The sequence below is a fragment of the Phaseolus vulgaris genome, chromosome 9 (assembly GCF_051622355.1).
Source record: "Phaseolus vulgaris cultivar YP4 chromosome 9, ASM5162235v1, whole genome shotgun sequence".
Taxonomy (NCBI): Eukaryota; Viridiplantae; Streptophyta; class Magnoliopsida; order Fabales; family Fabaceae; genus Phaseolus; species Phaseolus vulgaris.
In genome coordinates this window covers 19,841,260-19,854,434 of record NC_143506.1, presented here as the reverse complement: position 1 = coordinate 19,854,434, position 13,175 = coordinate 19,841,260, and the positions used below count along the sequence as shown (strand labels likewise).

The window sequence follows — 13,175 nt, the reverse complement described above, 5'->3', positions numbered from 1 at the left end:
TCTTTTTCTCTTTTCAATAAAAGTGTCAGTTTATATTTATAATTATTTAATGGTATTTTATATAAATATTTAAAATTATGCAATATTTATTTTCATAAAAAATAATATATTAAATTTTAATTGATTTTTTTTGTATATAGTACAAAAAAATTATCATATCCAAACTAAAAAATTAGTAAAGAAAAAATTAAACAAAAGTAGTTCAGATAACAATAAAAAATGTCAAATTGTTTGAAAATCGAAATTTCCCATCAAACACGTAACGTAAGAGTTAGATTTCTAAAAGTAAGTCGATCTATCTTTTTTTATTCTTGATTTTGGTAGCATCAATTTGACTCTGGAAACCTTTTGTAGGCGTTTTTTAAGGGCCAAAGAGGAGTTTCGCATTCTCAGTGCTAGCAAATGGTTGTATAGGAATCCCAACAAGTGAATTACGATAGTATTGGCCCCTCAATTAACTTTTCAAAAGATTTAACGTTGAATTAAGAACATTGTGTAACTTTAGTATTCATGCTTCTATATCTATTCTCAAATTAAGTTGTTCGTATAAATATTATATCTTTGCGTAGATTGTATTTGTCTAAGGTAATTGTTTGAAAAACATTTATTTCTTGTCTCTTCTTTCTTATTCTTTTTTTTTTTTTTTACGTTTTCCTTGTGTTTATGGATTGTTTTCTTGTGTTTCTAGGATTTCGTTGTGTTTGTGTTTTTTCTGTGTTTTTTGCCTTCCTTTTTAATGCTAAGATATAGTGTTAAGGGAAACACCCATATATAGAAAAAGTAAGGACTTTTTGCAACCTTCAAGCAACAAGCAAGATAATAGAAAAAATTGTAGTGGTAGAAACATGTGGGTACGATGTTCTGATAAAAAAAATGTGGGTACGATGAACCCATTTGCAAGGGTTAAATGATTAATCTGGGGTGGGGGTCAATTTTATTTCTTTATGATATTGTTTTCATAAAATTTGGTTTGCATCTTTGTTTAGGTCTTTTTGAGAAGAAAAATTTAGCTGTGATGAATGTTGCAACTCCAAGTCAATTAATTAAACCTTGGATGAAAAGATACTAAGGTCATACCTACTCAGTGGTTCAAACAAAAAAAGGTAAGAAAAGATGTGGCTCAAGTGACAAAAATCCTAGTGGACTCGTTGGTCAGATGGGCAAGGCCTAAAAGTTGAGATGGTTATGGAAAAAACTGGATATATGAAAATGAGCTGAAAGTGGTTCTAAGTTTGGTGAAATTCACACCATGTGTTGTGTTCAAAGGTGATGATTTTGCTTATTTTTGCGGAAAGTGAAGCAACTTCATGGTGTTGACATCCTTTAAGACCTCCTGTTTTGAGGCATTAAATAGGGTATAATCAAAATCCAACATCAAATGCCTCATTGGTTAAGGTTAATACCTTCCTTTAGGTTGCTTTTAGTAATGAGTCTCCCGTTTTTGGTGGTCCAAATCATGTTGGTGACCACAAATATGAGTCTTTTCTGCTGGCACATATTTAAGTCCTTCATTGACCTTTTCGTAGGTGATAACTTCCTCAACTTTGATATATGAGAAGCTTGAGAGCGTTCCTCTGTCAATTGTCTCTGTCTTTCATTGTACAAAAGATTCACTAAATGGGTTTGCTCAGAATCGCTTCACAAAAGCATTCACCAACATCTCCTTCTTGATGTTGAGGAATCTTAACTGTAATGCGGTAGAATCTAGTCATGTAGTCCTTTAATGGTTCACCACTTTGTTGTTTGACGTCAAACAAATCTCCTATCTTAGGATATTTTACTTTTCTTATGAAAAATTGAGCAACAAACAAGCTAAATTTTTTTGAAAGGAGATATGTGCCTATCAAGTAAATCGCTAAACCAATCTAGCGTAGTTTCAAATAGGATACCCATGAACAAGTTGCACCTCACAACGTCCAACATATTTGCTTATAAGGCTATGAGGTGGTTTGCAGGGTCTTCTGATCCTGTAAACGGATTGAGTTTTAGAACCATATAATGAGTAAGATGGGCTCGTCGTGATCTAGTGAGAGAGAGGATATAAATCTCATTCAAAGAAACCTAGGTAAAAAATTAGGTCTCCTTTGGTGGGATATTTAGGCTTTCAAGCCCTATCACAATTCATCATTCGTGCATTAGAACTGGTCGTGAGCTCTTAAGCTGTGTTTGCATTAAGGACGAGATGTCTCATATTTGAGAGAGTGAATTTATGAGAATGTAAGAGAAAAGTGTGGAGAAAATGATGATGTTTAGAAGTGGATGTGTAAAGAAAGTTTATGAGAGTTTGGGAGTTATTTGATGATTTTGAGAAAATTTTGAATTGGTTTTAAAGGTATAAAATATTACTTTACAAATTTATCCTTACTTATTAAAAAAAATTAATAATGATATGAAATTTTTTTGTTTAAAACATATTCATAAATTTAAAAATTATAATTAGAAAAAATAAATATATATTAAATGTAAATAAGTATAATTTAAAAATTATAATTAAAAAAATGTCTTCAACAAATTAAATAAAAATAGGGACTTGAGTTAATTTCTTAAAATATTAAAGATGTATTATAAAACTCAAAAATAAATCAAATATTATATAAATAAATAAAAATATATTTTTTTAATATTAAAAATCGTGTAATAATGAAAAATAAAAAATATTAAAAAAAATATAAGATAACTAACAATAAAAAAGAATATCATAACAAATTATAATTAAATAAATTATAACTCATAAACATAATAATTATACACAAAAATATATTAATATAAACACAACAAAAAAACTAAATAAAAACATAAATTCAAGTAATTTCTTAAAATATTTAACATATATTATAAAATTAGAAAATAAATCACATATTATATAAATAAATAAAAAATACTATTTTTTTAATATTAAAAAATCTTGTAGTAATGGAAAATAAAAAATACTATAACAGTAGAAATGAGGGTAAATTCGGAAATGATACATGCTGATGTAGCTTTTCCTTTACATCTCTACATTTTGAAAAGAGAGGGTATTTACTATTCACATATATTTTCTCATTCTCTTCCCCACAAAATCCGAGATCCAAATAGTTGATATGTCTCTGCAAGCAAAGAGGTTTCAAAGATACCAGGCGACCAAGTGAAAGTGAACAACCCCGAGCAAATCTTATAGAGAGCGTACCGGCCGGAGATTGATTGAAAAGGCAGCCGCCCCTCCCCCCGCCTACCTACTTGTGCTCGTAGCTCGATCGGAGGTTAAGAGTGTGGTCCGGCGGAAAAACAGAAGTCGTCCGTATCAAGTGATACGTGAATTGCTAACATACATCCAGAGAAGCAAACAGACCCTTAGGACATCTTTGACCCAACTACAAGAGTCCTTAAATTATTGTGTAAAACCACAACCATTATATAAATAATTGTTATTTAATTAGAAATTGGGAGTATATTTTTTTTAATAAGATTTTTTTAGAGAGAATATTAATCATAATATAATTTCATAGATATAAATGTATGTCAACATTTTATGTCTTTATAATTATTCATAATATATGACAAAAAATAGTTTTGTACAATAATAAAAGTTTTACATCAGAATGGATTACTAACTATATATTTTATATAGCATAAGGATATTAAAATTAAATTCTTCATGAATTAACATTCTAAAAAATAGTTTCCGAATTTTTCCTAAACTTTTACTGAGCAAATTCTATTTCTACTCATACGACATATTCATATGAAAGAAAAACAAGAAAAAGAGTAAAATCTTTGTAAACCTTAAATATCAATATTAATAAACTTAACGTACAATACACATAATGGGTGCCTATGACTTGACTTACAATCATAAGACTCATTCTCACTTAACCAAACATATGAATCTATATTCCACTTCTGATGATCTATTATGAACATAAAAAGTTACTTGGGAAGTGATTAAGTGGTTGAGTATTTATGATTAAAAACATCAATATAATCATATTTATTTTTCTCGAGAATATTAGTCATTTATGAACCAATAAAAGACATATATACTTAATTCCTAACCTTGATAATATTGACCAAATATCGAAGTTCCAAGTTTGACCTGTGAATATCCTAGTTCTTGAGGTTATTCTATACTATCCAAATATTCGTCTAATTGATAAATACTTCCTTAGGTTCCATTATGGTTCTTGTCTTTCATCTTGTAGTGTACCAAATCTTGACTTCTCAAACACACACTCATACATTAGTTTGTTATCAACTCATTACAATGAAATTTAAAACTCTTTCTTGACAAACACACTCTTAACATTTTCAATGATCATATAATGTAATGACTATTAAAACATGCCATATTTGTCTTAACTAATAATTTGTCCACGTAATTTAAATAGATACAAAAAAAATATAAAAATAATAATAAAACATATAAATAACTTTCTTTTATCCAAATTCATTAAAAATATTTATTTTACTTTATTTTTATTATTATTAATATATATATATATATATATCTTCAAATTATAAGATAATTGATTACATATATAAATAAAGAGAAGAGCGTAAAAACTTATCTTCATCCTTCAATTATACATTAAAAAACTAATTTTACTGATAACATGTACAAAGTACAACGAGAAAATATAACTTACGTCATACTTAAAAGTGACTTGATATATACTAGGTACACACTTTTAGGCTTTGTTTGCTTCCATGGATGTACTGTTCACAAGGAAAGAAGTGAGAGGATATCAATGGTTTGGATCCAAGGTGAAGAAGATATACATGTGAACCGTAAATATTTCCTCCCCTCAAAATGAAAAGATGTGAAGGGAAAGCCACATCAGCATGTGCTATTTTTGAATTTACCCTCAATAATCTACAAGGGTTTTTAATATTAAAAAAAGTATCTTTTTATTTATATAAGATATGATTATTTTTTTCTAATTTTATAGTATATATTTAATATTTTAAAAAATTATTTGAAGTTTTCTTTTTATTTAATTTGTTACTACGTTTATATTAATATTTTTTTTTTATAATTATTATGTTTACGAGTTTGTAATTTATTTGATAATAGTTTTTTATGAAATTATTTTCTATTGTTAATTATGTTATATTTTTTTTAGTATTTTTTTAATTTTTTATTACTATATGGTTTTAATAATAAAAAATATTATCTTTTATTTATATAACATCTAATTTATTTTCTAATTTTATAATGCAGGTTTAATATTTTAAGAAATTATTTGAAATTTTATTTTTATTTAATTTTTTTAATATATTTTTTTAATTATAATTTTTAAATTATATCTATTTATATTTAATATCTATTTATTTTTTAATTTTAATTTTAAATTTACAAAATATGTAAAAGTTGTTTATTTTTAAATAAAAATAATTCATTTTATTATTAAAAAAATTTAATAGGCAACGATAAATTTGTAAAGTTACATTTAACAATTTAATAAAAAATAAACTCACTCACAACAATCATAGCATTCACAAACTCTCATAAATTTTCCTCACACATCAACTCTAACGTACCCAAAGAGTCTCACTTTCTTCAGACTTTCTTCTTACATCCTCACACATCCATTCTCTCAAATCTTCACACATCCATTCTCTCAAATCTTCACACATCCACTCCTCAATCCAAACACAAACACACACTTAGGAGTACCTTTAATATATAATATTAAAGTTAGGGAGTATTTAGAATTTAATAAATCTAATTTTATGAAATTAAAATTGTTTGCATAGATAATTTATAATAAATTTATTTAAATTTGCCTTTTAGAAAGATTTATATTTATAATTTTATTTGAATTATAATTTAAAATTAATTTTTTATTTACGTTAATATTCAAAAATTTATTTACGTTAGTATTCAAAAAATTAATTTTAAATATTTTTATAAATCTAAAAATTTCTATGAATGTAAATAAATAAAAAATAATTCACACAAATATTTTTCATATAAATACCTAATAGCTAACAGGATATATTTTCTGACACTACAAGTATAAGTCCTACCCTTACCCATCCCATTGCCATAAGTAAATTATGACCACGATAATCATACATAAAATCTGTTAAAATAAATTACTTCATATTTTTTTTAAACAATATAAATTTATATGAATTACAGATAATATATACACAAATTTTAAAAATAAATTTACATAAAAGAACATTTTACCAATTAATTTACGTTGTGAACTTACGAAGAACTAATTTCTCTTTTTATATATTAAAACTTGTCATGTAGTTTGTGATGCTACAATTGTTGAAACCATCCCAAAATATTCTGGTCACACCATACCCCAGCCATCTTTGTCACATATTAGAGAAATCATCATTAAATAATTTTGTCTACGGATATCAGGATAGCTATGCAGTATAAACTTCCATAAATGAACCAGAAAACGAACGCTTTTTTTTTTACAGAAACAAAGTTTGTTGTTTCTCAATCTCAACCCACGGAAAAGAGAAAATAATAGAAAAAGAAAACTTTTAAACAGGGAAAATTTCAAACAAAGCCTTAGATTAAAAATAATTAGCGGTACCGTCAAAACTTTCAATTTATCTTATCCTTAGGTCAGTTGTACTTTGGCATCGTCAACTTGTTTTGCTCCGACAGAGAAGAACTCAATGATCACTTCCAGTGGCATGCCCTTGGTTTCTGGAACTTTCAAAAAGACAAACACCCATGCTATGAAGCACACCACAGCATAAATACCAAAAACACCAGCGAGGCCTATAGAATTGAGCATAACTGGGAGTGTGTAGGTGACAATGATATCACAGATCCAAAAGGTAAGAGCACAAATGGCAATGCAGAGACCACGAACTCGAGTGGGGAAGATCTCTGCACAAAGTATATTAGGAATTGGCCCAAATCCCATGACAAAGAAACAGAAATATACAATGACACTAATGGTTGAGATTGATGCATTTGCAGTGCTGCCCAAATCCACAAGACTCCCCAGGACTAATATGAGAAGAGATGCTATTAGGACGGGAATTGTAGTAAGTAGCAAAGTCCTGCAGAAAGGAAAAAACAGAGAGTATCACTAAGATGCATTGCAATTGAAAGAATACAAACAAGTACTAGGGAAAGACACAAGTAATCACATTGCCACGCCAGGGTACTAAATGCTCCAAGAGAGGATATTTCAGAAGACATTAAGTACTCACTCACAGCTTACAAGCAATTAAATATTTCTGTATCTTCGGACACCTTTCGAATTATAAAAAAAAACTATATTTTTTTTATCTCCGATGGTGGTCAGTTAAAATCCCCAAATTATTCTTGGCAACTGCAATAAATTACTAAATTAAAAGTACCCAACACCAGCATAACTTCAGCAGTGAAACATTTACTGATAGAGATAGCAATAACAAAGATATTTCATCAAACAACTTCTAGAGAAAAGTACAAGTAAAATAAGTAAAAGATATCTCGTATGGGAACATGAAAAATAAAATAAGTAAAAATTGCACCTTATACAGCAGGAAAAACAAAAAAATAAAATAAAAGAGGCATTGGGACCAGCAAAATTCTCATGAACATATTCAAGCTAGATACAGCAAAGAGTGAAAAAGTCAAAGCCACTTATTATAGACATCTACTCTAAACTGAATGATTTTAGAAAAGCGCATGCAGGGGGGCCATGCAATAGAAATGATATTTTCATATGAAAAACACCTCAACAAGGACATCCACCTCTTTAAGCCTATTTCATATTATTTGATGAAGAAACCAACAGAAAATGATAATGGGGAGATGAATACCTTCTGCCAGATATATCCATGAGCCTCATGGCAACGGCTATACAAGGAAGCATCAACAAGGTTGTCACTGCACTAATAAGAAAGGATGAAGAAGTAGAACCAAGGCCTAGGTTTGAAAGAAGATAACCAACACCTGCCTGCTCAAGAATTTGAGGTGTGTAGTAGAGAACCCCATTTATACCAGAGAACTGCATCGAAAGAGGATTTAAATAAGTCCAACATAACTTTTCACCAGTAGCAGAACCAGGCTTTATTAGTTGACATAAAGATGTTAAAGATTAGTTAATGGATACTACTTTATGAAGTAAATTAGATAATTGAGTGAATTTATTGTTCCCACACTGGAAATATGTTTACCAATAATTATAATTTTGTACTTTTCCCTTTCCTTAAAATAGAACACAACAAGCATTCGTGACTGTATGGTATTACACAACTTCCAAACCAAAAACACATTTTAGGAAAAGGTTCTAGTTTAATTTAACAGATTACCTTAGATTTGGAGTTAACAGAGACTTTTCTGCACTAGGTAAATTCAGCAACAATTCAACACATAAAGTAAAAGTTATTCAAGGACATTGAAGCAAAATGATTCTTGTTAAGTTTTAAGAAAATAATTTTCTATTGGATTACATAGAATAATAAGAATTATTTTGCATAATGTAGAAAGATTTCAATCCCTTTGGAATTTTCTTTTCTAGGCCATTGAAGATAAGAATTCAATCAAGATTTCAATAATAATCTAGCATAGCCAAATAATTTTGACACGATTTCATCGAAGTTGGATTTAATATCATTATACCATTAACTCATATATGATGTATTTTTTGACATTATTAAAACGTAAACCTCTTTTTAGCCTCAAATTCCAAAATGTATGTCATCAACTAAATATAATATGAATAAGCTAGTTGTAAACAAAAAATGTGTTTCAACCTTGAGATTCACAATTTCATTTGTTAGATACATTGATGTGCTCAAAGTATTTGAAAATTATCAAGTAAATTTGTTTTTTTTTATCAAAACAAAACTGAACAAGTATTTGAAAAAGTCAGATTTTAAATTTGACATCTACTTAAACAATTTCATCCACATAAACAAAAAAAACATCTCAAATTTAAAAACGTTTTTTAAATCAGTAACTGCAAAAGTAATTCTCCTTAAAAAAAAATTAAAGATCTCAATCACTGCAAAATCCCAATCAAACTCTTTTGTTGAAGCTCAGATAAACTGTATAGACTCTGTTGAAAATGGAAAAGATAATTGCATGAGTTAGATACAAACTACCAATAGCTATTTATACTAATAATCTAAGTACAAAGTAGCACAGCACTATGACTAGTACAAGACTATTAACCTCAGAAAACTCCTAAATCCTTAACAGCCCTTATATACTAACAAACACAATCGAGAGAGCATCTTACAAAACATATTCTTAAGCTGTGTGGAAAATTGCACAGGTGGAACAGAGTTATAAGCTGACAATTAACCTGTCCTTGCATGTTCAGCATTTTTTAAGAAGGTAAACAATGAATAAAAGCAACAGTAACCACCACTCGGATACAACACAATGAATGTTTCATCAAAAGGCAAAGAAAACAAAGTACTAAAGTGCAACATTACAATAGATGGGAACAGCAAAAAGCAGATATTGAAATATGCCATTACCTGCTGAAGAACTTGAAGTCCCACCCCCACAATCAAGGCATGCTTCACCCCGGGTTCAAAAAGGTCACTCCAGTTTGGCCCTTTTGCAGTTGTTTCAGATGGATGAATCATAGCTGGTCCAACAGGTCGTTGACGCATAACGTCCTTGGTATAAAGGGCTGGCTTACTCACCAAAGCAGCAGCCTGTACAGTCTCACCATCATTCGGTAAATCACCACCAGGGAGTGAAACCACAGAACCACCACCACGTGATACAGGACCACCTTCTTGGTGTAAGTATATTCTCTTAAAGCCACTTTCCTTGTTTCCATTTGGGTCCTCTCTTTCAGTCCATTTCCATGCTAGCTGCCAACCACTACCAATCCTGGTACTACCAGTGGGTTCTCCTGCATTTCCATGCAAAAGACTACCTTGCCTCGTGCTTGAAAGGTTGCTATGAGCAGTTGGAGGAATGTCCTTATCCAGACTCGTTGTTTGACGTGAGATCAATGGACTGTGCAAATTGTCATCAGAATCACCGGCAGCAGCATCAGAGACATAATCATCACCCTCTCTGGCAATGCTTTCTTCATCCCAATCTTCATTCCTAGGCTGATTTCCCCCAACACTAAACATACTCCCAAAGTGTGGAAAAAGAGTGCTTCCTGTTTCTGGGAGCTTCTCATGAACACTACCAAAGAGGGTCACTAGAGGGTCCACTAGACCAGTTTGATTTGCCATGCTTCCTTTCCGAGATACAAGGCCAGTTGAACTTGCTCCAGCAGCAGGTCTAGCAACCCAGGACTGACCTTGTTCCGGTCCATACAACTTAATCTGATCTTTTTCTCTGTATGGATCCTCTTCATCACCAAGTTCATTGGCTGGACTAATTATATACTCTTCTATGGATGTATCACCTCCAACTCCAAGACCCTCAACCAGTAAAGCCATTTCACCTGTCCATGACCGATGACAATAATTAACGTAAAAATTGTTAGACATGCATCCAATAGGAATTCACTCTTTCAGTAAACCATCATATTTTTTGACATGATATAATGATGAGGTGAATTTGTATTGGATGTTTGTGCAAAAACGTTTTATACAAATAGTCCATAAATTGAACTCGTAGACACGTTTGAATGTTTATACAAACCATCCCCCCACCCCACAACTACCCTATTTTAAGAATGCATTAGATATTTATAATCATATTTAGAAGACAAATAATCACTGACAGACCACTGATAACTATCCATCGTTCATTATCAATTCCTATTACCCATCACAAATTAACAGTAAAAAGATTATGGCAATTGGAACAGATCAGACTCATAGAATACACATATAATCACCAAAAAGTGAACGGAAGAAGATACGATTTAAAAATTAAGGAAAAGCAAGCAAGTCATGAAGACTAAACAAGAAACTAACCGGCAACATCTTCCCTTCCACGAAGGCGCTGCAAAACCTTCTTGGCCTCAAGCATTCGGCCTTTACTAACAAGCCATCTCGGGGACTCGGGCAAGAAGAACAGTGTGAGTGCAAAGTAAATAAGAGAAGGGATTGAAAGAACACCCAACATGAGTCTCCAGCTTGGCGCCTTGGTCAGTGACATCCCAAACACCATACAATAGGAGAAAAACATTCCTGCGGAACCAGTAAACTGTGGAAGTGTATTGAGTAATCCCCTAATCTCAGGAGGAGCTGTCTCGGATATGTAAAGAGGTACCAAGGTAACTGCCAAACCAATTCCCAAACCATCTAAAAGCCTTGCAAAGAGGAGGATATAAACATTTGGAGACCACAGCATCACAAGAGAACTAACAAAATAAAGGAGAGATGAAATAATCAACATAGGACGTCGGCCAAGCAAGTCTGAAAGGGCTCCGGAGCATGTAGTTACAACGGTGGCACCAATAAGTGACATGGCCACAATTAGACCTTCAACTGTGGGTTGACTTTCTAATTGAAACTCCCTTTTTATGTACAAGATGGATCCTGAGTACGAACCAATAAAAATAAACCCAGTTGAATGATCATAATATGAGCAGATCAGAAAATATTAATTCATCCATATATGAAAAAAAAGAACAAAATCAATCAAACATATATAGATAAAAGAAACAGACCAGCAATAGTCGCATTATCCCATCCTTGCAGCAAGTTACCGATGGCAGCAGCAACAGCAACAAGAATAGCTCCACTCATAGTTTCAATTAATTTCAAAATCAATCAGCCTGAAAAGGCAAAGAAGGTAGTCGCATATAAATATTTAAAAGATAAATCAGCACAATCACTGCAATAACATATTCAGGAGTCTTAAACCTAAGCGAAAGCATAATAGATTGAGAATGAAGAGAAGAGAAGAAAGAGAGATCCAGAATGCAAACCCAATTATATAGTTATCAGACCTAATTATACAAGCTTGGCTTGAAGGGTGGATGTTGGAAGAGATGAGATGCAGAAAAGGACATGGGTCACTCACTCACTGCAACATGAATTGCGAGTTCCTTTTTTTCTTTCTTTAACTTAATTTTTTTTGTTTTTTATTCTTAAAACATAAAAAAAGTAATACTAGAGAGCAATAGTGCGACGACAACGAAAGGCGCGTATAGAAAACAGCACAAGGAGCGATCCTATTAGTCAGGTCGAAAGGTAAAGGAATTTGAATTCCCTGTTTTTATTGCAACAGAGGCTCTCTCGTGGACACCTGGCCTTCTACCTCTCTCACTGCTCTCCACGTCATAGGAATCAGTTATGCGTCAAACAATCATCATTTAGAAGCGTTTCAATAATTACACCCCAGCAAACCATGTCACGGATTTTTATTAAGCTGCTGTGATTTTATTTCTATTTTTTCAAAATGGACCATTTTTTTTTTTCAAAAATGGACAAATAGCTAACTAGCTGAAATCGCTAATTTTTTAAAAATAAGAATTAAAAATCATATTTCATATTTTAATATTATAATATATTTTAATATATTAAATTCTTTTTAAAAATGTATATGCATTCGATTTCTTAGAAATCGTATACATTTTAAATATTATAATATATAATAATATATAAATTAAAAAATTATAAATATAAATATGTTTTAAATATTTTAATATATAATAATTTTAATATAATTTTTTTAATATTAAAAATAAAATAAAAATTTATTTACTATTTTACAATTTTTTAAAGAAAAAAAAAATTATAAAAAAAATTAACTAACAAAATTTGATCCTATATACGGTCTATAGTAAATTTTGTAGGCACTTGAATTTTATCATGTTCAAAATAAAGATTATTGATTTATTTATATGGGACTAAATCTCTTCTCAAACCCTATCCGTATCATAATAAATTTGGCAAATCAACAACTAATTGTATATTTAATGAAATGGATGAACCATTTTCAAATAAGTCAAAAGAAATACTCTTAGTGTATGAATAAATAAATGACACAATAAATGTATGAATAAATAAAAGACACAATAAAGTAAATTATCCATATAGACAAGTAGAATGTAGACTATTACTATTTTTCTGTTTTTTATGAAAATTAAAATTTTCAGTTAAAGTTATTCATTTTAGTTTTTTTTTAAGTTTTTAGTTTATTTTTAGCATTTGAAATTTAGGTTTTACCAACTCTTTTTTTATTATGGATTAAATTTACTAGTCAATTTTTTAAAATAATTAATTTATATTATTAAAATTTACATCATTATTTTTATTTAAAATTCAAAATCATTTTATGATAATAAAAA

General features: G+C 30.1%; 1 protein-coding gene across 3 annotated transcripts; it reads right to left on the bottom strand.

The window, feature by feature from the left end:
- Positions 1-6,390: 6,390 nt before the first annotated feature.
- Positions 6,391-12,070, bottom strand: TMT2 (tonoplast monosaccharide transporter2). Of its 3 annotated transcripts, none has more exons than XM_068625783.1 (6): positions 11,832-12,070; positions 11,550-11,657; positions 10,852-11,418; positions 9,439-10,373; positions 7,771-7,958; positions 6,391-7,020 (listed from the first exon to the last, which is right to left on the bottom strand). In XM_068625783.1, the coding sequence occupies exons 2-6, from the start codon at positions 11,626-11,628 to the stop codon at positions 6,570-6,572; spliced, it is 2,220 nt and encodes a 739-aa protein (XP_068481884.1). In that variant the 5' UTR covers positions 11,629-11,657; positions 11,832-12,070; the 3' UTR covers positions 6,391-6,569. The 3 variants fall into 3 exon arrangements, with proteins under 3 accessions (XP_068481884.1, XP_068481885.1, XP_068481886.1); XM_068625784.1 differs by having other exon boundaries at positions 11,811-11,946; XM_068625785.1 differs by lacking the exon at positions 11,832-12,070 and adding an exon at positions 11,746-11,829.
- Positions 12,071-13,175: the final 1,105 nt, after the last annotated feature.